At 37.8% G+C, this 23,251-nt stretch overlaps 1 protein-coding gene across 3 annotated transcripts in view; it reads left to right on the top strand.

Annotated features, from left to right (window-relative positions):
* The window catches only part of vars2 (valyl-tRNA synthetase 2, mitochondrial), a 59,250-nt gene that overhangs the window by 33,607 nt on the left and 2,392 nt on the right, over positions 1-23,251 (top strand). For 2 of the 3 annotated variants that reach the window (XM_059350308.1, XM_059350309.1), the window contains exons 25-29: positions 5,528-5,680; positions 8,585-8,836; positions 14,032-14,143; positions 17,169-17,368; positions 21,650-21,799. In XM_059350308.1, the coding sequence (XP_059206291.1) occupies positions 5,528-5,680; positions 8,585-8,836; positions 14,032-14,143; positions 17,169-17,368; positions 21,650-21,799 (867 nt within the window). Of the gene's footprint in view, positions 1-5,527; positions 5,681-8,584; positions 8,837-14,031; positions 14,144-14,986; positions 15,199-17,168; positions 17,369-21,649; positions 21,800-23,251 lie in introns of those variants that run through there. The other variant, XM_059350310.1, reaches the window with a different exon arrangement.

The raw sequence follows: 23,251 nt of genomic DNA, 5'->3' as shown, positions 1-23,251 counted from the left end.
TCTGTGGTACGTTTCATCTTTCTTTTCCTTTCACCAGCATTATATGAAATTATTTGTCCTCGTATATAAGCTTTTAAGGATTCCCACAAAATGGCACTACTTATGTCAGGAGTATCATTAAACTCTAAGAAAAAGACTATTTGCGAGTTTATAAATTTTGTAAAATTATCATCTGCCAATAGCCTGTTGTTAAGGCGCCACATTCTCTGAGGTGGCGTGTTCTCAGGAAAGTGAAGTTTCAATATGACTGGGCTATGATCGGATATTACTATACCTGAGTATTCTATATCGGTTACTATAGGGGTCAGTTTATTATCTAATAAGAAATAGTCAATCCTAGTATATGTCCGATGTGGTGGGGAGTAAAAGGAGTACTGCCTGGATGTTGGGTTTACATATCTCCACGGATCAAATATACCATATACATTACAGAAGGAGTTAATGCATTGTGCTGATTTGCTTAATACATTAGATGTTGGGCTAGAGCGGTCCAGAGTTGAATCTAGGACACAATTCAAGTCTCCCCCGAGAATCAGATTATGAGTATCCAAATTTGGTAATAATGAGAATAGGTCCTTAAAAAATTGAACATTATCCCAATTGGGTGCATATATGTTTGCCAGCACCACTGGCATATTGAATAATTTTCCAACTACAATAATATACCGACCATGTTTATCCTCTATTGTAGTTGTCTCTATAAATTGTACATTCCTGTGTATGAGGATGGCCACTCCCCGACTCTTACTATTAAAATTTGAGTGATGAACCTGATTAAATCCCCCCCTACAGAGCTTGGGGATGTCCCTGTTTAGCAAATGTGTCTCCTGTACACCTGCTCCAAGAGATGGTTCAGACAGGGACAGGGACGCCAGACACGGAAACGTTTTTCAATTAATTAGTTAATTAGTTGGGGTGGTGCTTTTCCACGCCGGCAGCTGGGGTTGCAGTAGAAAACTTTGGCGGCGTCCCTGTCCGTGTCTGAACTATCTTTTGGAGCAGGCCATGTTGTCATAACTCAGTCAGTACATTTACATGCAGCGCTGACTCGAGCTATGCTCAAAATAGCTCTTTCTTCTCTGCTCTGCTGGCCGCGCAGGGTAATTAAACCTGAACGGGAAAAGTCGCGATAGTGTTATCATTGTTTTATTTTATTTTCACGGTATAGGTCAGGGGTCGGCAACCTTTATTGACAAAAGAGCCACTGTTGGCCAAAATCGAGAAAAAATGTTGAAATGGAGCCGCAAACCTAATTTTAACCCTTACAAAGACAATAAAACAGCCTACTAAGTCTAAATTAGCCTACCAGCACTGCTAATAGGTCATAATGAGCATTTAGTGATATGATTTTATCAGGAAGCATTGAGGACCCAAGTGTAAATGAAAGTCTGGACAGTTGGCAAAATTTTGAGGTTAAGAAGCCAGGCCTTAGACTTTTGTAAGCTATGAAGCACATATAACTTGACTAAAAACTAAAAAAAAAAACATGTTTTAATGTCATATATAAGCTTCAAATTTTTGGTCAAAGCCACAGGGAGCCACTGTAGATGGCCTAAAGAGCCACATGTGGCTCTGGAGCCACAGATTGCCTACCCCTGGTATAGGTGCTAATGTAATGTAGGTCAAGGAAAAATAATTTTACTTATGTACCATGGCCTTACCGCAAAATTGAAAGTTAAGTGTAAGTCCACCTTAAGCAGAGTCCAAATAGCTCCATCAATGCATATAACAACACTGCAACCTACTGCTGAGGAGGACGGCCATTTGTGAATCACCCATAGACTGTATATAAATAATGGACGTAGTCCCCGTGACGTCACCCGGCCCGTTGGAAGCATTGAGTCCAGCGTTACACTCGTCACCATCTTGCATCGCCATCTTCTTTCCGATACGGGGAGCAGACCATATCTGGACTGTGGAGGAGCAAGAGGGATCTGATCTCTACACTTCAACCTGACTGAGGGAAGTCACTACTAATTCATGTTAGCATTAACTGGAGCATTGACTGGGATGTTAGTTTTGGCTAGGAACAAACAAAAACAAAATGTATGTTACTGACCTCAGAAAACTAAACAGCGACTCCCTGGAGTGTCTGTTAGTCCAACCAAACTCTGAACAAGACATTTTAATGACCAAAACGTTCAAATAAACTGTCATTAAGTGAAAATACAGTGAAAGGGTCAAAGTTATGAGATCAAATCAGTAAACATCCTCTTTTCTATCTATATAACGTTATATATAACTTTATTGACATGTTGCCGTGGATACGCATTGTTCTGCTTCTCTCCCGATGATGGCTCGCCTTGTTAGCGACCTTGTTAATCAAAGGTTGCCACGCCCCAAATCATACGATTCTTTATTTTCTATTTTCTCTTAAATGGCGCCCTCATTAGAACTATTAACATCAAATTGTCTTGAAGAAGATTTTTTACTAGTGATTGAGACCATAGTGTTGTCCTAAAAAAAATGTCTGCGGTAAGTGAGAAGTTTTCTCATTTTGCACTTAAATAAATGGACAGATATTTTTTTTTGCAGCCAAACTTAGCACCCCCTACTGGAATTTTCGGTAGAATGCAGCTTAAGGCACTTCCTGGTTTGCCTCCAAGCTCAGACACGGAGGTTGCCGCCTCGAATCACCAGCTGTTTGTGGATTATCTCGACAAGAATGTCTGAAAAATACATCATGAGGAAAGAGATGCGTGTGTGATTGGCGATCCACAAATGCTGAATCACACTTCACAAGCAGAATTTTCAGTTTTACAAATGCCTTTTTTTTTTCAAATGGAAAATTGGGTATTTACGAATACACAATATATTTACAAAAAACCAAATACATGTTACAAATTAAAAATTTGTATTTGTGGATAGCAAACACGTGTGCAAACCAAGGACTATTTGTAGATCACCCTCTGTGCGTTTACAGGTATTAATGAGACAAATTTAAGCCCAGACTGTCCCAACTTTTTTGGACCATGTTGCAGGCATGAAAGACCAAATGAGTGTATATTTACAATTAGCAATAAAGTTTATCAGTTTGAACACAACATATATATTTTTTTTTCAATTTTCAATTTAATATATGTTAAACAGCATTAGCAAATATAGCTCTGTTTTATTTACATTTCAGACAGTCTCTTGTTTGGACTTGAGCGAATGTGTACATTATATATACATAAGTAAAAAACAAATCAAAGCTTGCATTATTCACTTTAGCTGTTTGGCTTTTGAGAGTTTGGATGCAAAAATCCCAATAAATCTTAACTGTGTTCATATCTCTGACAAACTACCACAGAAATGGCTAAAATTGAAGCAGCTGTTGAAGAAACAAGAGTACAGATTTGTACATTACGGAAAGAAGGATACACAAAGTCTAAGCAATATGAAACAAAAGACATGATAATTATAGTAAAAATGTGTAATAATCATGTTTGGTTTTTTTTGCGAAGTATAGCAATGAAATTATGATCTTTTTTTGTACAGATTTGATCTTGCTTCCAAACCTTTGGCCTGTAGTGTGTGTATGTATATATATACTGTATATATATACATATATATATATATATATATTAGGGCCGGGACTCGATTAAAAAAATTAATCTAATTAATTAGAGGCTTTGTAATTAATTAATCGAAATTAATCGCATTTTAATCGGATATAAATATTTGATTTTTGAATTGTGTGTGTGTGTGTGTGTGTGTGTGTGTGTGTGTGTGTGTGTGTGTGTGTGTGTGTGTGTGTGTGTGTGTGTGTGTGTGTGTGTGTGTGTGTGTGTGTGTGTGTGTGTGTGTGTGTGCGTGTGTGCGTGCGTGCGTGCGTGCGTGCGTGCGTGAAGGAGAAAGAAATACATCCTCGTCCGATATCAGTTGCTTAAGGCTATTTCAAACTTTGCACAAATGCTTGTTGTTACCTCAGACTTATTTGACTTGACTGATGATTGGTGTTCAGACACTACAGTAAGTCTAAGTTCAAGTTCAGAGAAGAAGTTTATTGTCAATTGCACAGTAAGAAAACATGTTTCCCTGTACAACGAAATTCTTTCATTGCTCTCCACAATGAATGCCAAACAATAAGAAATCTAAGAATAGCATAGATAAAATAACTAAACAAAGCAATTCTAGAAGGCAGCATGTGCAAAAATACAATAGTCAGGGTATGCCTGCATGTTCAGAGATCTGTAGCTGCTGCCCTTGGTGCAGCTGTCAGACACAGCAGGTAGAACAGAACTGGGAAGATGTTGGCATGTTTCATGGTGATGTATCTCACTGCTTCCCATCATGCTGACATTTTTCATAAAATAAACACAACCTTGAATACAGGAATTGTGATGATTTCAGCCAGTGTTGTTGGTTCTGCTATCCTGATCTACATTAATTTATTACTAGAGGCATTCAGTTCATCATTTAAAAGAAACAGATGTTACCATTAAACATTATTTTGACATTTACAATGCACTGTCAAAAAAGATTAATTAATTAAATTGTACTTCCTAGGTCTTAGCATTATTAAGACTTTTAAAAGATTTACAACTAATTAATGCTGTATTAAAGTAAATTATTTTTCAGACTTTTTAGGATTCACAGTAACCCTGTAATTAGTACAGACTGTCTGAAGATGCGAACAAATATGAATCCTTTTTGGACAAATTTTATTGTTTCAGGTCATTTAGACCAAATTTAATTACATTTGGTCATCTTAAAAGCACAAACTGTTGTTTTTCTATTTGTGTTCTGTGTTTAAAAGTTATATACAACATGCTTTAGTTAAATAACTGTTTCCTCCTGCTTCCATTCTTAAGCTGGCCTAATTATGTTGTGTTTACACACTTTACACAGATAATCAGAAGATCTTTTCTCTATTTAGCGTATTCCTTAAAATATGTTTTGAGGTAATAAAAATCTAACTGAAGCAGTAAAGACGAAAAATCAGTGTATCAAACAGACATTCTGGTCCAAACCAACGATGTTGATTATTGAGTGTAAAGGATCCAGAATCCACAGTGAATCAGACAGATCTGCAGTGATACAATGAAGGAAGATATACTTACAACATATAATTCCTTGTCAATACACTTCAAAAAACATGAAGCTCACCAAGTATTTTCTTCTTATATCTAGCAATAGTATCTTAATTATCTTGTTTTGAGTATAATTTACCTACTGACCAAAGCTTCATGTGCTTATTTTAAGAACATGTGCCTTCTTGTAACAAAAACAAGTCAATAACCCCTCTTCACAGAGATTTCAGTCCTGTGTAAAGTCTTCTTTTTAGGATTGACATTGTGAGCTTTTTCATGCTTTTCAATCTAATCTGCCTAGATATTTTTAATTACTTAAAGAATTCTTACAAAGAAAAATGTACTTACTGCACTGGCAGAAAATTTTACTTGTTTCAAGCGTATATTTGCTTACTTCTAGTTATTTATTTCTCATTTTTTGCCAGCTGGTTTTTGCAGTGTAAGATGTATTGAATATACTTTATAAACACTTCTTACCTTTTACAGTTCTTTCTTTTTTTCCCAATTTTCAGACGACTGCTCTGAGCAGCATGGACCGCTGGATCTGTTCCAGACTCTACAGCACAGTAGTAAAGTGTGAGCAGGCCTTTGAAGCTTACGAGCTGCATACTGTCACATCTGCACTGTATTCCTTCTGGGTCCATAGCTTGTGTGACGTCTACATGGTAAGAGTAGGGCTGTAGAACAACCTGATCATGTAATAACCTCCCACTGGAGGTTATTACATGATCAGGTTAGCCTTCATTCCATTAATGTTATACTTTATAACATTATTATTATATTATTATTATATCCCTTATCTGCAGATCTACAACATTCATGCTTTCACCTTCACCGGACTTGACTGGATGTTTGGCCTGTAGAACCTGATAATGTAATAAATTACAGATAATGTAATAACCCCAATAATGTAATAAAAATCTGCACTAGAGTCCATTGAAAATGTAATAAAACCTGATAATGTAATAACTTCCTGATAATGTAATAAAGTGCATTTCCCATACATTACATTACATTATCAGATTAACCTTCATTTCGAAAGTCCTGATAATAATAATAATAATAATAATAATTCCGCAATATTGTAATAATTTAGCAGCAGACCACCCATTACTTGGGTTGAAGTGGTGATACTGTGTAGGCAACTCTAGCTCAAGAGCTCTAGCGCCACCAACAGGTCAAAGTTGAATGATTATTAACTTTTGACCCGTTCATCCGTTTTTCAAAAAGGATGTATCACTGGAATCCTTGGGCCAATCCGAGCTCAATGCATCCTCAATGGGGTTTTTCGGCCATATTGGATTTTCCGCCATCTTTGATTTGATCAAAAACCTTCCACTAATGTTATACTTGATTACATTATTGGTAAAAAAAAAAGTGTATTACATTATTGGAAAATGCACTTTATTACATTATCGGGAAGTTATTACATTATCAGGTTTTATTACATTTTCAATGGACTCAAGTGCAGATTTTTATTACATTATCAGGGTTATTACATTCTCGGGAATTTATCACGATATCTGTCACTGGAGAAATTCAGAATTTATTGACTGCACTGAATCCATTTCACAGGAATTACAGCCAAGCAAAACAATATGTATTCTAGAGGTGGGAATCAGCAGAGGTACCACGATACGATTTTATCCTGATACTTGAGTCATGATACAATATTATTGTGATTTTAAGCATTTTGCGTTATGGTGAGTATTGCGGTACAATATATTGCTATTTTACTGTTTAACTGGATTTTGTGTCCACAAAATTCAATTCAATCAATAATTGTTTTGTCAAATCAGAGAAAATTCTTAGTCTATTCATCTCACTTCAGTCTTTTTATTTCTCCACAATGAGAGTCAAACCCACAGACTGGCCAACAAAGTATTCAGTCAAACTGAACTCAACTGATATCAAACATGTATTGATAACAACAATTAAAGCATTTCAACAATACAATTGATTTTATTTTAAGTACCATAAAATTCACTTCATAATTTCCATTAATTATGATAAAAAAGTATCAATACTTGGCGGCCATGAACCGATATAATATCGCCATGCAAAATATTGCAACACTATGCTATATCGATTTTTTCCCCCACCTCTATTAAGGAGCATTATTTTCACATTGTATTAGGGCCACTTTGATGTCATGTAAGAAAGATTTTAAATTAGATGAGTTGTTTCCTTTATATTAGCAGTAATCTACTTCACGCTCAGTCTAAAAAGGACAGATCAAAAATACGAAATGGAAAAACGGACAGCAGGAATTAATTTGATTTTAATATTTAATTGGTCGGGTTTACGTGACCAGAAGTGACCAGGAAGTTTGACTGCGGTCAAGTGAGCCGTCACTCGCTTCTCCGTAGTCAAACCAGCCGCCCCTATATAATGTAGTGCACCCGTATTGTGATATTTATGGCAAATTCACTGAGACTGCTCAGAGCGAGCTGACATGAAGGATAAACACTTTACTGTCATTCTTTCTCATTTTTTTCTGTATAAAACTCAGAGAGGAGATCAAGTATTAACTTTACATGAACACACCACGTGTAATAATCAAATTGTGTCCCGCCGAAAATGTACTTGTTGCGTCGACGTGCGGTTGTCAGTTTTCAGAATAAAGTGTTACACAATCAGGACTAAATACCAGATAAATATGGTAATAAAATTAATTGCATGATATTCACCGAACTGTTCAGTGTGGATTTTTTTTTTACAAAACACCTTTGGCTATAGACTGTACAGTAAAATATTACATTATATTAAAATTCATAATACAATGCACTTGAATATTTACTGTACAGTATATATTCAAGTGCATTTTAAACTGATATTCCACAGTGAAAAGTCCTGTAAGTTGAATTAGTGACTGGAAACAGACATTTTAATTTTAATAATTTCTTAATATAATGTAATATTTTACTGTGCAGTCTATATCCCACAGCGCTAAAAATCCACACTTCAATTCTGAAAACTGAAAACCGGACGTCGACACAACGAATACATTTTCGGTGCGACGCAACTTAATTGTTGTGTGTTCATGTAAAGTTAATACTTGATCTCCTCTCTGCTGGTAAGAGTTTTATACTGAAAAAAATGAGAAAGAATGACAGTAAAGTGTTTATCCTTCATGTCAGCTCGCTCTGAGCAGTTTCAATCAATTTACCATAAAGATCACAATACGGGTGCACTACATTATATAGGGGCGGCTGGTTTGACTATGGAGAAGCGAGTGGCGGCTCACTTGACCGCAGTCAAACTTCCTGGTCACGTAAACCCGACCAATTAAATATTAAAATCAAATTCAGTCCTGTTTTTTTTGTGTTATAATAAAACAAATAACAAAATAACCAGTCAATTTTTCATTATTTGATTTTTGATTGCCAATTGAAAATGGAAAAAACGAATGATACATGGATTCACCAGGACTGAATTTGATTTTAATATTTAATTGGTCGGGTTCACATGACCCGGAAGTCAACGAACGAATGATACACGGATTTAATAGTAGTTACTCTGTCGTAGAAATGTTTGTCATTTCCTTTTCTGATGTGTGTGTGTTGTAGGAGTATGTGAAGCCTGTGCTGGCCCAGCAGGAGGGTGGGCCAGTGCTTCAGACTGACACAGAGCACAGTGTCAGAGCGAGGCACGTGGCCAGTAGTGTCCTCTATCACTGTGTGTCTACATCTCTGGCCCTGCTCTCCCCCTTCATGCCCTTCATCACTGAGGAGCTGTGGCAGAGACTACAGCCATTCAGACCTGAAGCTGCTGCCCAGACCACTCTGTGTTTACAGCCATACCCCTGCTCCTCTCAGCTGGTAGGACTGTCACCATCAAACCTGCCCACAACCACAAAAAGAGTTTTCCTTCTTTTTTTTTCTTTTTTTTAAATTGTTGTTTGCAAAAACATACAATCACAAATCAATCAATCAATCAATCAATCAATCAATCAAATTTTATTTATATAGCGCTTTTCATACATATAAATGCAACTCAAAGTGCAAAGAAAGAACAGTACAAGAAACAGATAAAAGAAACGTGCAGGAAAGATCAAAAAGCCCAAAGTATATATAATATAAATAATTTGGGCTTTTATATTATTTTATATAATATATATATTATTTATATTATTTATATAACTTATACGCAACCCTCCCTGTTAAACCTATAAATAACTATACTTTACTTAAATAACATAGCTAGATGAAAATAAAAAATACAAATAAAATATAAACAAAACAATGGTACAAAGGAGATTAGAACATCTGTAGGGATTGTTTGAGCTTGGTCTTAAAAATATTTAAAGAGGAACGTGATTCTGTTGGGTTTTTATGTCACACCACTGCACCTTGATAGACAAATGAGAATTTGGCAACAGAGAACTACAGAAAGGAATATGCAAGTAATTTCTTCTTGTAAAATGTGCATGATAATGAAAACTAGAAAATTTCCTCTGGGGAAACTGTGAAAGGGCCATGGGGGCTACTGCCAGTGTGTGTACACTATGATGAGAATCTTCAGAGATTTCAAACAATTAATACTAGTAATGTTATGATACTATATTATATACAAGGAGCACACCTACAACAAGCATTCCTTTTCAAGTATTTATTTATACAGCAACCTATGCCCTTTAACCTCAAAGTGTGTGTGTGTGTGTGTGTGTGTGTGTGTGTGTGTGAGAGAAACGTGTATCTGGAGTAGTGTGTGCGTGTGTGTATCTGTAACTGTAATTACATCAAAGGATCAAAGGCAGAGCAATCAACAGAACTAGGAAATTCTGTTGAACTAGAAAAACAGGGACTTTCTGCTGAGTACACTGACACCTCATACAAGTCTCTAGGACAAACGGTTCACTAGTTATTAAAAGGGGGCATGGCTAATCAAAGGGGCGGGGTTATCAATCACCAGTTAAACAGGACTCTATGCCGAGTAATCTGACACCTTATACACCTCTGACACCTGCGTGATGACATCATCACTCTAGACTCTCCATAGGGTTACATTGTGGGGATTTTTTGACGTGGTTTTACCCAATAATTTGAAAACCGTTTGTCGAAACCCTTAGAAAAGTCATAGCACACTTGTCATGGCCGAGCTGGTCGATTTGATACCTTTTTTGTGTATGTGTGGCCAAAACTCTGGGAGGAGTAGTCGACCGAAAAATGAAACGGAAGAATAAAAATAGACCCGGTGAATAGTAGTTAGTGTGCTTTTGCAAGCAAGCACACAAAATAAGCCCACGGAATAGCAATTAGTGTGCTTTTGCAAGCAAGCACACAAACTGCTGCTCTTCTTAACAAGCCGGCCTCCGGCTCGTTAGCTCGTTAAAAAGAGTAAGAAGGAGTCGCTGGATTTGTCTCCAGTCGCTTTCTTGAAAAATAGTTGCTAAGGGGGTCTGAAAAGTCGCTAAATTTAGCAACAAAGTCGCTAAGTTGGGAACACTGCTTTGCCGGCTTTTACAAATGGCGTGTGTTGTTGTCGTGTAGAGCAGTGGTTCTCAACCTTTTTGAGTCGCGACCCCCAATTTAACATGCATGTTGTCCGCGACCCCCGTTCACTGAACAGAATCACGCACAGTTCAGATCACCCAAAAAAGAAACAAAATGACCAAAAAACGGAACCAAAATGACCAAAAAAGACACAAATTGACCACAAAATGATAAAAAAAAAAAAAACATAAAATTACCGAAAAAAGCCAGAAAATTACCAGAAAAGACACAAAATGAACAAAAAAAAGAAACAAAATGACAAAAAAAACACAAATTGACCAAAAAAGACTCAAAATGACAAAAAAAAAAGACAAAATGACCAAAAAAGACACAAAATGACCAAAAAATAACACAAAATGACAAAAAAACCCACACACAAAATGACAAAAAAAAAAAAAAACACACAAAATGACAAAAAAAAACACACACAAAATGACCAAAAAGACTAAAACACATTAACACATGAACACTTCAACACAGTGGAGACAGAGCTGACTTCCAAAATGATTTGGAGACCCCCAGAAATCATCTCGCGACCCCAATTGGGGTCCCGACCCCAAGGTTGAGAATAGCTGGTGTAGAGTACAACGTCACAACCCGCTTAGCGATCTATCCAATCAGTAACCAGGCTGTTTTCAGGGGAGAAAAAACGCCCTGCTCTTCAGCAGGGACTAAAAAAGTCCCGACAAAAGTCGGCTCCGGACTGCTCGTATTCAAATAAGGGGCGTTTCGGCAAATGAGACCCGCCTCATTCCGGGTACTGTCCGGCTATTTTTTATTTAAATATATATTAGTTTTTAGAGTACTTCACCTTTTTAGCATTGCAAACTGTCAAACTTATGCCAGATAGTTTAAACAAAATAATCAACATCACAGAGAGATACATCCATCCACTTATTTTCCATTTATCTTATTATCTATCATTTATCTCCCATCCAGGGCTGGGTCGCAGGGGCAGCAAATTATCACTCTTCACTGATTTTGTATTGAAAGAAGATGCCTCTTTTACAATTTTGTCTGATGGCAAAGCAACGAAAAAATGTCAAAAGCTGCTGTGTGTTAAAATGTGCTTTTTTTAAAAGGCATAGGCATAATTATAGGAAAAAGTTTTTAAAATCAGACAAAATAAAATAAAAAATTCAGACTAAAAATAGATATTAGCTTAACATTAGTTTGCTAACATATAGCTAACATTGAATTGCTAACAGCAAACTTGTGCTAAAATAATCATATGATATGTTTAAATGTAAAAGTTTTAGCTAGAAACAGACATTTTGTTTCAGCCCATGGTTGTCTAAAAGTTCATCTTAAATATACTGGCCCTCATTTATCAAATGAGCGTAGAAACGAGCACAGATTTGAACCTATATTTCGTCTTACGACAGGGTCCACGTGTGATTTATCAAACGATCGTATCTCGCCAATCACAGCTTAAGAATGATCGGCTGTTGATAAATGTGGCGGCTCAGAACAAGCCTCATTAAAATGTCACCCCCTAATATATATATAATATATATAATATATACCTGATTCAGAAGGCTCACCTCCAGAGTTTATGACACCGAAAGGTGCAATACGACCAAAAAGAGGATTTTTTCACCCCCTAAAGTCAGCTTTATTAGCAAAGTGCACCGTTACAAATGACAATAGGGGCAATATAGACATATTACAGAAATACGCAGCGACTGAGGTTTATGAAGTAAAAGTACTTATAGTTATAAACTCAAACGAGATCACTGAATATTTTACATTTGGAGCACAGATTTAAAAGTTTTCACAGCTTAACCCATTGACGCCGGGAAAGCATTACCACATTTCTACCATTAAAGCCGGGAGCGCTGTTGCGTCACTCTACCATTAAGGCCGGGACAGCGGATATGTCATTTTGTAGTATTTGTATTTTTTTCCACCTATTTTCGGTCCCCTGGCCAATGAAATGCATCAGAACATGATCAGAATACATGCGGGAGTGTCGCAATGCAACATCTGACTTTTCCAGAACTTATAAATCATGGAGGAAGACGACTATAGCGGAGGAGCTCAGCAGTAAGTGACGGAACGTGAAAACAGCGCCGATCATTTAATTGCTGATCTGGACTTTGAACCCTCGGAACCAATCGACCGGCATTTATGGATGAGGAATATGTTTTTAGACGACATATTTTCACCAAAGAACAGACAGATTTGTGGCCATCTGGAGATAATAATATTATTAATAATATATTAATATTAATAATAATAATAGGCTAATTTATTGTGATGATGATATAAGAAATCATGACTGTTTATGTCTTATATTACTTTATGCGTCGTTGAGTACCCTGAAAAGTGCAATATATAAAATGTATTATTATTATTTATTATTATTATTATGATAATTTTTTTTTTTATTAGAGTAGGCTAATGAGAACTATGTCTATTTCTTCCAATGGTCCTATCATGTTTGCATCTTGCTAATGGGCATGTATTAGTATTATGCATAGGATTTTTTATTCAGACAAATGTAACATTTGCTGAGTTTGTTGATTTAAAAAAAAAAATGTATTGAAGGTTTGGACAAATAAACTCAACTTCGTATGAAAGCCACGGGTATAAGCTCTCAAATACTTTTTGAATTTCATTTTTATCTGCTACAGAGGCTGAAAAATCTATTATTTAGTAGGTGTTGAATTTCCAGAAAAACTTCAGGTTTTAGGGTGCCATTTGAAAATCGCCCATAGGTTTTCCAGGCATTTTTTTCCAGGCGCTTTAGGCCTTAATGGGTTAAGACAAGTCCTTGCTCAGACAGCCAAACTGTGAATTTGCGCCGGAATAGAGCCACATCTGGACAGTACCAAAACAGATGTAAGATATCTTAAAAAAAAAAAGAAAATACACTGTTTACCTGTTTATACCATACTGTACATATAACCTCTTCCCTCTGCATGTTTTCGTCCCAGCTCTTGCTACCTTTTTCTTTCTAAGAGCAGGTAACAGTTGATAAGGCCCCAAAAGCCCCACACTCACTGCATAGCTGCTCATCCATTTCAGTGAGGGCTGTGACTGACCTGTTTATCTGCTTAGCAAAATACTAACAGCACAGAAGGAGTACTGCTAATTGAAGAGGCTCTGCAGATGCAAAAAGGGACACATTATATTATATGACATATCCAAAAGATGACAGTGTGTGACTCCTTTTAATGTCTTTCTGTGTGTATATTTTTTTACTCTGGAACTGTCCTCTGTATCTTGGCTACACACAGTATCCTAGGTCAATTCAACAATGCTTAAGCCGAAGTCTGAATGTTGCTTAATGCTTTAGCTTTAGTATTGGACATTTAGATTGTACACTATACTATACCTGGCCTGAAATTATATACTCGTCCACTTTACGGTCAAGACAGTGAACTTGAAGTTATAACTCTGATGATCTTTGCTTTTACTTTACTGCTGTATGTGACCTGTTTTTTTTTGGCTGGATTTTGAATTTTCCATGGGTTTGAGCTGATGTGTTCGTTTTTGTAACCTTTCCATTCCGCCAGACTCACTTGCACTTCCCTGAAGAGGAAAGGGATTTCCTGCTGGTGCAGGAAGTGATCCGAGTGGCCCGCTCACTACGAGCCCAGTGTGGCATGACCAAAGAAAAGCCGGCCAGTAAGTCATTTAACAGCTCAAAAGTTCACTGGTGAATGCTTAAAGATTGCTAGATATAAAGCCAGTTATGTTTATCCCATAACAACCCATGGTGTCACGTGTCTAACAAACACTTTAAATGTTCTAGAATCTCTCATATTCAGCTTTATGCTTCAGTTTAACTCATTTAGTCCCTTAGCAAGACTGTGTGACTGTAACAAGAAGTCACTTCTCCAAAATGTGGCTGTGACTAGAAACAGAAATGTGAAAAAGTAGCTAATTTCAAAAAGCTTATTTTTTGTTACTAGGTTAAGTCAAATCAAATAGTATTTATTGTCATTATATAGTTCACTATACAATGAAATTGAAAGTGCCACTGCATAGTTATGACAATCATAACACAAAACAACATTAGTAAAAACATTTAAAAAATACAGAGCTAAACAATGACAAAAACAAGAACAAGGACGTCTGATGTAATAAATATGTATAAAAATAAATAAATGGCTACTGAAAATGCTATAATTTATAGATGAGGTACATATCAATTGTATTGCACATGTCTGTTTTATTGCACTTTTTAATTAATTTATCCTGTGTGGGTGTTGAGGGTTCTGAGTGTTGAGAGTTGTGACAGCCCAGGGAAAGAAGCTGTTTTTAATCCTGCTAGTTCTGCATTTCTTCTGTAGCTCCTCCCAGAGGGCAGCAGGCTGAGCAGGTGGTGACCTGGGTGGAGGTGGTCACAGGCGATCTTCCTCACTCTGGAAAGACATCAGGAGCTAGCGATGTCGTCCAGGGAGGGCAAGGGGCAGCCGATTGTTTTTTCGGCTGACCTTATCGCCCTCTGTATCTTCTTTTTATCAGCTGCTGAGCAGCCTGCAAACCACACAGAGATGGAGAACATTAACACACTCTCGATGGTGGAGCGGGAGAAGGTTACCAGCAGCTTCTCCTCCAGTCTGTACCTTTTCAGTACCCTCAAGAAGTGGAGTCGCTGTTGGGCTTTCTTCACCACTGCTGACGTGTTGTTTGACCAGGCCAGGTCCTCAGAGATGTGAGTCCCCAGGAATTTGAAGGTGGGGCCCTCTCCACACAGTCTCCATTGATGAAGAGGGGAGCCATGTCAGTTTTATGCCTCTTGAAGTCTATGACCACCTCCTTGGTTTTTATGGTGTTGAGGCTCAGGTTGTTTTTCGCACACCACTTCGCTAGATGTTGCACCTCGTCCCTGTAGGCCGACTCATCACCTCCAGTTATGAGCCCCACTATGGTGGTGTCGTCCACAAATTTGATTATGGTGTTGGTGGGGTGAGTGGGGGTGCAGTCATGGGTATAGATGGCATACAGGAGAGGGCTCAGCACACAGCCTTGTGGAGAGCCGGTGCTTAGCGTGAGAGTGGAGGAGTTGTGGGCATCAACCTTAACAGTCTGTGGACGGTTTGTAAGGAAGTCCCTGATCCAGGCACAGGTGGGAGGTGGAAAGTCCAGGGCAGCCAGCTTGTCCACCAGGATGTCGGGAATGATGGTGTTGAAGGCTGTAATCAACTGTAATCAACGAACAGCATCCTCACCGAGGTCCCCGGGTGCTCCAGGTGGCTCAGAGCTCAGTGGAGGGCTGTCTAGATGGCGTCGTCTGTGCTTCTGTTGGTCCTGTAATCAAACTGGTGTGGGTCAAAGGCAGGGGGAGGCAGTCCTTAATGTGTTGTGACACCAGTCTCTCAAAACAATTTGCAACTACTGATGTTAGTGCAATTGGTCTGTAGTCATTGAGGCTTTTGACGGTTGAGTTTTTGGGGACAGGGATAATGGAGACTGACTTGAGACAGGCTGGGACAGTGTCAGTGTCAGTGACAGTGGCGTTTGACAGACAGATATTGAAGATCTTAGTGAAGACAGGCGAGAGTTGGTTAGCACAGGCTTTGAGTACTTCACCAGTAACTCCATCGCGACCAGCAGCTTTCCTCATCTTCACTGATCTGAACACTCTACTCCATTGATGTTCCTGGACTGTGAGTGTGTGTGGGCTGTCAGTCTGTAAACCCATTTAACAATTCTAATCTGTTAATGTCCTTTATTGCATTTAACCTGTTTTGACCACATTTCCTGAACAAATTAATATTAAACAAGTTACAAAAATATCGCTGTCACGTAAATGTCCCATCAGGCTTTTAACCTAAAAATCAAAAACCTGATGTGACGTATTTGTCACAATAACAAAAATGGCAATAGGCCACTCAATAATTTTCGCTGTTTAACCCTCTGAAATCTTCTGCTATTATGTCTGTAAAAAATCTTTACCATGCCATGTTGGTATCAGTTTTTTCAGCATAACCTCACCTATATGTCCTGTTAATTATTTTTAACTTCGACTTACTTGATCAAAATGTTGAACCCAAAAGAAACTAAGGAAACAAAAAATCTGATCTTGAAAATTGTTTCAAAACACAGAATTTTAAATATTGCAAATATGAATACAGGTTGCAAATATAACATATAACAGGAAAAATCAGGATAATATCTCGTTCAATATTTTATACTAAATATATTTGACAATATCTCCAGTTTTACTTGGCCGAATATCTTCAAAAAAATTGGCATGTAGTTTCAAGCCAGACCTTTGGAGAGAAGCTGATGGCAAGTGTCAATGTTGCGTCATTTTTATGTCTTCACGTTATGAAGAAGTAATGTGCAGGTGTTTTCATGGACTCCAGAGGGTTAAATTATTTTAAATGAATATATGCTCTGCTGTTCAATTTAAAGTACATGATCCTATTCTATCCAGTCACGATTTTGATATATGTGGTGGAGATGCAAAGAAAAAGGCAAATTTGTGTTTCTGTAAGCAGAAAAGGTGTCCAGTTTATTCATTTTAAAATAAGAAATATGAGAAATGTGTTCTATGTTGGTCTGTGGTGTATTCCCCATAATTTTCCTTCAAGGATAAATAGGTCTGGGTTCTTATGGGTTAAAGACTGCTAGATATAAATCCAGTTATGTTTTTATTCAAGTCATCCAAAACATGATCTTTATATGTTGTGTATTTCAGTGTGGGCATTGTGTTCACCCAGCCAGGCCCAGGTCCTCCTTCACTTTAGGTCAGCTGTTGGGACGTTAGGCCGGATATCCAGCCTACATTTCTGCTGTCCTCACAAGGATGACAACCTCTCTGTCCACTCCAGTCCTCCACCTGCAGGAAGCCTCATTGGTGTTGTGGACCACACATGCCAGTTACACCTTCACATTCAGGTATCAACTTCCTGCTTCAAAACTAAATGAGCAACTACTCTGAGACATTTTCACTGTGATCAGAATTTCTCCAAAAAATAATTGACACATAAATAGACAACACAAAAATATAATAGTGGCAGCTCTAATGATTTCTCTGTCTTTTGGCCTAAACAAAGATTTCACATGCTTGTTTTCTGTGCTTAGCCTTCTAGCTTCTTCATCGACTGAATGCGAATGTGATAAAAATCTGAGCTTTTCTGGGGAGTTGACTTACTTGTGTACACCACCTATGTGTGTGCAATTTATACAAAAAACAGGTGTGGGTGTTTTGACTGATGCTATGCCTTGTCAAGTGAATCACTTGTATCCTGTCCAAGTTTCCGCCGTGACATACTGTTATGAAATTTAAATAAAAACAACTAACAAGAGATTAGTTTCATTAAATACGAAAGTAATTACAAAAATGTAATACTCTTGAAACCTGAAGTATTTTTTAAGTAGATAAATGACAAAATAAAGAAAGAGTAGTTAATAGCCATGCATCTTGAATGCACAGAGAGGGCACACACACACATATAGTGAATTACGCATGCATAGATAGTGATGTTCGTCACACAGAAACAGACAACAGAGACAGAATCACAGATTATTTCTAACAATATATATCATATTGTGCAGCTAAATATTTGATCATATTGAAGATATGCATTAAGTTTGGCTAGCTGATCAGTTTCACCTGGCTTGATTGATATATATAACTGAGTGTCATCTGCATAACAATGAAAGTTAATTGAATGTTTTCTAACTATATTACCTAGAGGGAGCATATAAAGGGTGAAAAAAATTGGTCCAAGCACAGAACCCTGTGGAACACCGTGGTTAACATCAGTGCGCACGGAGGATTCATTGTTCACATGAACAAACTGGGAACGGACTAATAAGTATGATTTAAACCAGCCCAGTGCCGTTCCTCTAATGCCAATTACATGTTTCCAGTCTCTGTAATAGGATACGATGGTCAACTGTATCAAATGCAGCACTCAGATCTAGTAAGACAAGGACAGAGACAAGTCCTTTGTCCGAAGAAATTAAAAGGTCATTTGTAATTTTTGCCAATGCTGTTTCTGTGCTATGATGGGTTCTAAATCCTGACTGAAAGTCCTCATATAAACTATTGTGTTGTAGAAAATCACAAAGCTGATTTGCGACTGCTTTCTCCAGGATCTTAGAGATGAAGGGGAGGTTAGATATTGGTCTATAGTTTGCTAAAACGCCAGGATCTAAATTAACCTTTTTGAGAAGAGGTTTAATTACAGCTACTTTAAAGGATTGTGGAACATAACCTGTGAATGATGACAGGTTGATTGCATCTAAGAAAGAAGTACCCGTTAAAGGTAGAACCTCTTTAAGCAGTCTTGTTGGTATGGGGTCTAAGAGACAGGTTTACGGTTTAGATGAAGAAATCCTTGAGGTTAGCTGTTGGAAATTGATGGGAGCGAAGCAATCTAAATATTTGTCAGGGTTTGTACCCATTTCTAAGGCTCCAGGGTTTAAAGATGCCTCAGTACCAGTTAATGTCAAGATGTAGTGAATTTTATTTCTTATAGTTATAATTTTCTCGTTGAAAAAGCTCATAAAATCATTACTAGTGAGGGCAATAGGAATACATAGTTCAATAGAGCTGTGACTCTCTGTCAGCCTGGCTACAGTGCTGAAGAGAAATCTTGGGTTGTTCTTATTTTTCTCAATTAATGATGAATAAAAGGCTGATCTGGCTTTACAGAGGATTTTCTTATATGTTTTAAGACTGTCCTGCCAGGTTAAAAGAAATTCATCCAGCTTAGTTGAAGGCCATTTCCTTTCGAGCTTTCGTGAAATTTGCTTCAGTTCACGGTTTTGAGAATTGTACCATGGAGTTAACTTTTTCTGTTTTATTATTTTCTTTTTTAGTGGGGCAATAAAATCTTGCGTCATTCGCAGTGAATCTGCAGTACTGTCGACAAAGTTATCAATTAGGGAGGGACTGAAGTTAACATAGTCCTCTATTATGTTGGAGCACGACAAAGAGTTAAAGACAGGTGGAATTACTTCCTTGAACTTAGCTACAGCACTATCAGATAGACACCTAGTGTAGAAAATCTTATTGCTTATTAGCGAGTAGTCCAGTAACAGGACTTCAAAAGATATGAAATAATGGTCTGATAACACAGGATTCTGTGGGAAAACTATTAAATGTTCAATTTTAATCCTTATGTATGCTGGTCTGTACGCTGTTCCGGCTGCCGTAAACCTTGTAGTTTCATGACTGCCAGCTTGCTGGAACTATCTCTTCTATGATCGGAACCTGTCAGGAAAGTGAACTAATAGCTTTGCATCCACTACACCAGGAATTCTCAACCTTGGGGTCGCGACCCCAATTGGGGTCGCCAAATCATTTTGGAAGTCAGCTCTGTCTCCAGTGTGTTAATATGTTAATGTGATTTAGTCTTTTTGGTCATTTAATGTTATTTTTTGGTCATTTTGTCTTTTGTTTTAATCATTTTGTGTCTTTTTTGGTCATTTTGTGTCTTTTCTAGTCTTTTTGTCTTTTGTTTTAATCATTTTGTGTCTTTTTTGGTAATTTTGTGTCTTTTTTAGTCTTTTTGTCTTTTTTTGGTCTTATTGTGTCTTTTTTTTTAGTAATTTTGTGTCTTTTTGTGTCTTGTTTTGTCATTTTGTGTCTTTTTTGGTCCTTTTGTGGTCAATTTGTGTCTTTTTTTTGTCATTTTGTGTCTTCTTTTGGTCATTTTGTTACTTTTTTGGGCCATTTTGGGTTTGTTTTTTTTGGTAAATTTGTGTCTTTTTGTGGTCAATTTGATTCTTTTTTGGCTAATTTTGTGTCTTTTCTGACAAATCCCAAAGTATCAAGTTATTACTTTCCAAAGAGTCTCTGGCTTCAAGCTAACTGTTACACACTCACAAGGTCAGAATGGACCTTTAAACTTAAAGCAAAGGACTTAGATCAAAAGTAACAATAAAATATATATATATAAATGCACAGACAGAGAGATGTTTTAGTTGTTGTCTGCGTCATTATTTGTCCAAAATTCATCGAATCAACTGAGTTTGTATTAGCCTGGCTAACACCAGACTAATCACAAATGAGATTAGTCTGGAAACTAGCCATTCTTTCTCCGTAAAGGAGGTGTGGTTTACGGTCCTCCAGAGCCGTTTATTGGGCGCTACTATTGTCTATCAAAAGCGTCTGTACGTAGCTCTTAGCCAATCGTATCAGTTATTACCAGATGACGTATGTAGAGCGACAGAGATGAATGTTTACCTTATACAGTCTATGATGTTTACATAGCCAGGCTAGCCCTCTAGCATCTCTACTTTGAGAATAAAATGCTCTTCTGCAGCATGTTCTGGCTCTGGCTGCTCAATAGTTTCAGCTCAGTCTACCGGCAGTGTTGGTGTGTGTGTCTGTGAGAGAGTGTTGCTTGCTGCTTTGCTTCTCCAGTTATCGCTTTCTGCAAGATTCTTTATTTTCAGCCTTATTTCCCCCTCATGTCATTCAGCCACACACATCGACTGATTTTATGGTCAATAGACGAGCTGCTGCGGATCTCTTGGTGGCTCCGCTGTCCCCCGGCTCGTAGCGAGATCACCGGCGCTACGGCAGCGAGCGGTAGCGGGGCTAGTTGGTAGATTAGGCTTTGGCCAAATCCTGACGGAAGCAAGGCTAAAACATCCTTTTTCGCGGTGAAACGAGTGTAAAGTCAATTGTTGTTCTTCTTTTAAAATAAACTTTCGCTCTAAACTATTTAAAATGCCGTCAGCTAGATCGAAAGAGAGCTTCGCGTCAGCTACAGCCATGTTGGATCCGTAAGAAAACTACAAGACTACAAGCTTACGTCTGCCGAGTAGTACGCGTCATCGTCTTGCCGTCCCTCCCCGCTCTATGATTGGATCCCTAAAACAGGGCTAAGAAACCTCCGTAGTTTCCAGACCCTTTCGCAGTTCGAAATGAAATTGAGCCCGCAAGGCAGTCTGGGTATACCCAGGCTAAGTTTGTATGATCTGAACTGTGAGATTCTGTTCAGTGAGCGGGGGTCACGGACAACGCGCATGTTAAATTGGGGGTCGCGACTCAAAAAGGTTGAGAACTACTGCACTACACTACTGTCAAGTATTTCATAACACTTAATGTCTAAAATCTTTCACTATCCCTTTAAACTCAAAAATCTAAATGCAAACTGGAATGTTTTGTAGGTTTTTGTGGTGCTGATATCTTACATACAATATGATTTGCTCCACCAGAGTGAAATGAACACTGACAAACAGATCCTGCAGCTTTCCCAGTGCAAAGACAGGCTTGTTCCAAAGCTGGAGAAACTTCTCTGCAGAGTCCAGTCACCAGACTACTTGACAAGGGTTCCTGCTCATGTCAGACAGCAGATGGACACTAAGGTAAGCACTGGGCATCAGGTTGCAGGGCCGCTATGGGTTATTTACAATTGGTTACCATTGGTCTCAACAAGTGGAAAAGGTAAGAACTTGTATTCGTATGACAACATCACTACTGAAAGAAAACTATTGTCAAAGCTTTGATCTGCCATGGATCAAGACAGGTTGTGGCAGGTGGGAGAGTATGAGAATCCATTGAAAACCCTGAAAGCTCTAGCACAGAGCAGACTTGTCTGTAAAGAGAGCGAAAAGATATTGTACTGAAAATTGAACGCTGTGTCAGCCAAAAACAAGTTTTAAAAACCCCCATAACTAACTGAATCTGTATTGTGTGGTTACAAAACTAACTAAAATTTTTTCACTTTTCACTAAAGTGAAAATGTCCTTAGTTTTCATCTTTGTCAACTCTTTTCATACGTAAACCTTTTTGGTTGATATGAAATCTTTTTTTATCTATCTGGTTTTATGACTTAATAAACTTATTGGGGCTCAGACAAAGGAAAAAAAGGCAACATTTATTGTGACCTTATTGAATCTCACACTCAACAAATACCCTATTACAAAAAACCTAAAACTAACACTAAGACTAATACAAACTATACTAAAACTAAGCATTTTCAAAAATGAAAACTTATTAAAACTAGCAAACTCACTCTAAAAGTTAATTAAAACTAACTGAATTTGAAAACAAAAAATCACAACGAAATTAAAACTAAAACTAATGAAAAATCCAAAACAATTAAAACCTTGGTGTCAGCTACTGCCAGTTAAAAGCTAACAACATAATGAACAGCATAGATGCTAACCATGCTCGCTGTTCTTATGTCTGCTCACAGTCACTTTTGGTGCACAACAGACTTCTCCGAGTCTGGAGACATACCAACATTCCCAGTTAGAAAAAGCACAAAAACCATGACAGTTTTTAAATGGAGCCTCAGACCACTTAATTTGCTCCTGACACACCCAAGCTACGGCTACTGGCTGTCCAAAACAACGCTGAAAATCACAGACACCAGTGAAATGAACTTAGTGGAAGCATTCATTTAACGAAGGCATATTAGTGGCTTACTCTGATGTAGGCCTAAGTAATGTGGTTATAAAGTAGAGGCTGGCTTTAATTAGCTGTGATATTATCAGTGTTATACGTTAATTACCCAATCGGCGTATAACTATTGTGCTTGGACATAACCACTGCGGTTATGAAGTAGTAGAGCAGGGATTTAATAAGCAGATGTATTTTGCCGGTAGTGTCATCAATAGGGTAAGCTAGCATTGCATACTTGCACAGCTTGAGTTGCAGGCAGACTGGTGCTGTTCCTCCAGGGAAGTGAAGAAGAGCTTGGTTGTAACCTCAGTATACCCAGCATCCATGTGACGCTCATAGATGGATGGATGGATGGATGGATGGATGGATGGATGGATAGATAGAAAAAATGTATTTGATTGCATTAGTAT

Source organism: Centropristis striata, chromosome 14 (genome assembly GCF_030273125.1).
Source record: "Centropristis striata isolate RG_2023a ecotype Rhode Island chromosome 14, C.striata_1.0, whole genome shotgun sequence".
Taxonomy (NCBI): Eukaryota; Metazoa; Chordata; class Actinopteri; order Perciformes; family Serranidae; genus Centropristis; species Centropristis striata.
This window is presented reverse-complemented; position numbering and strand designations above follow the sequence as displayed.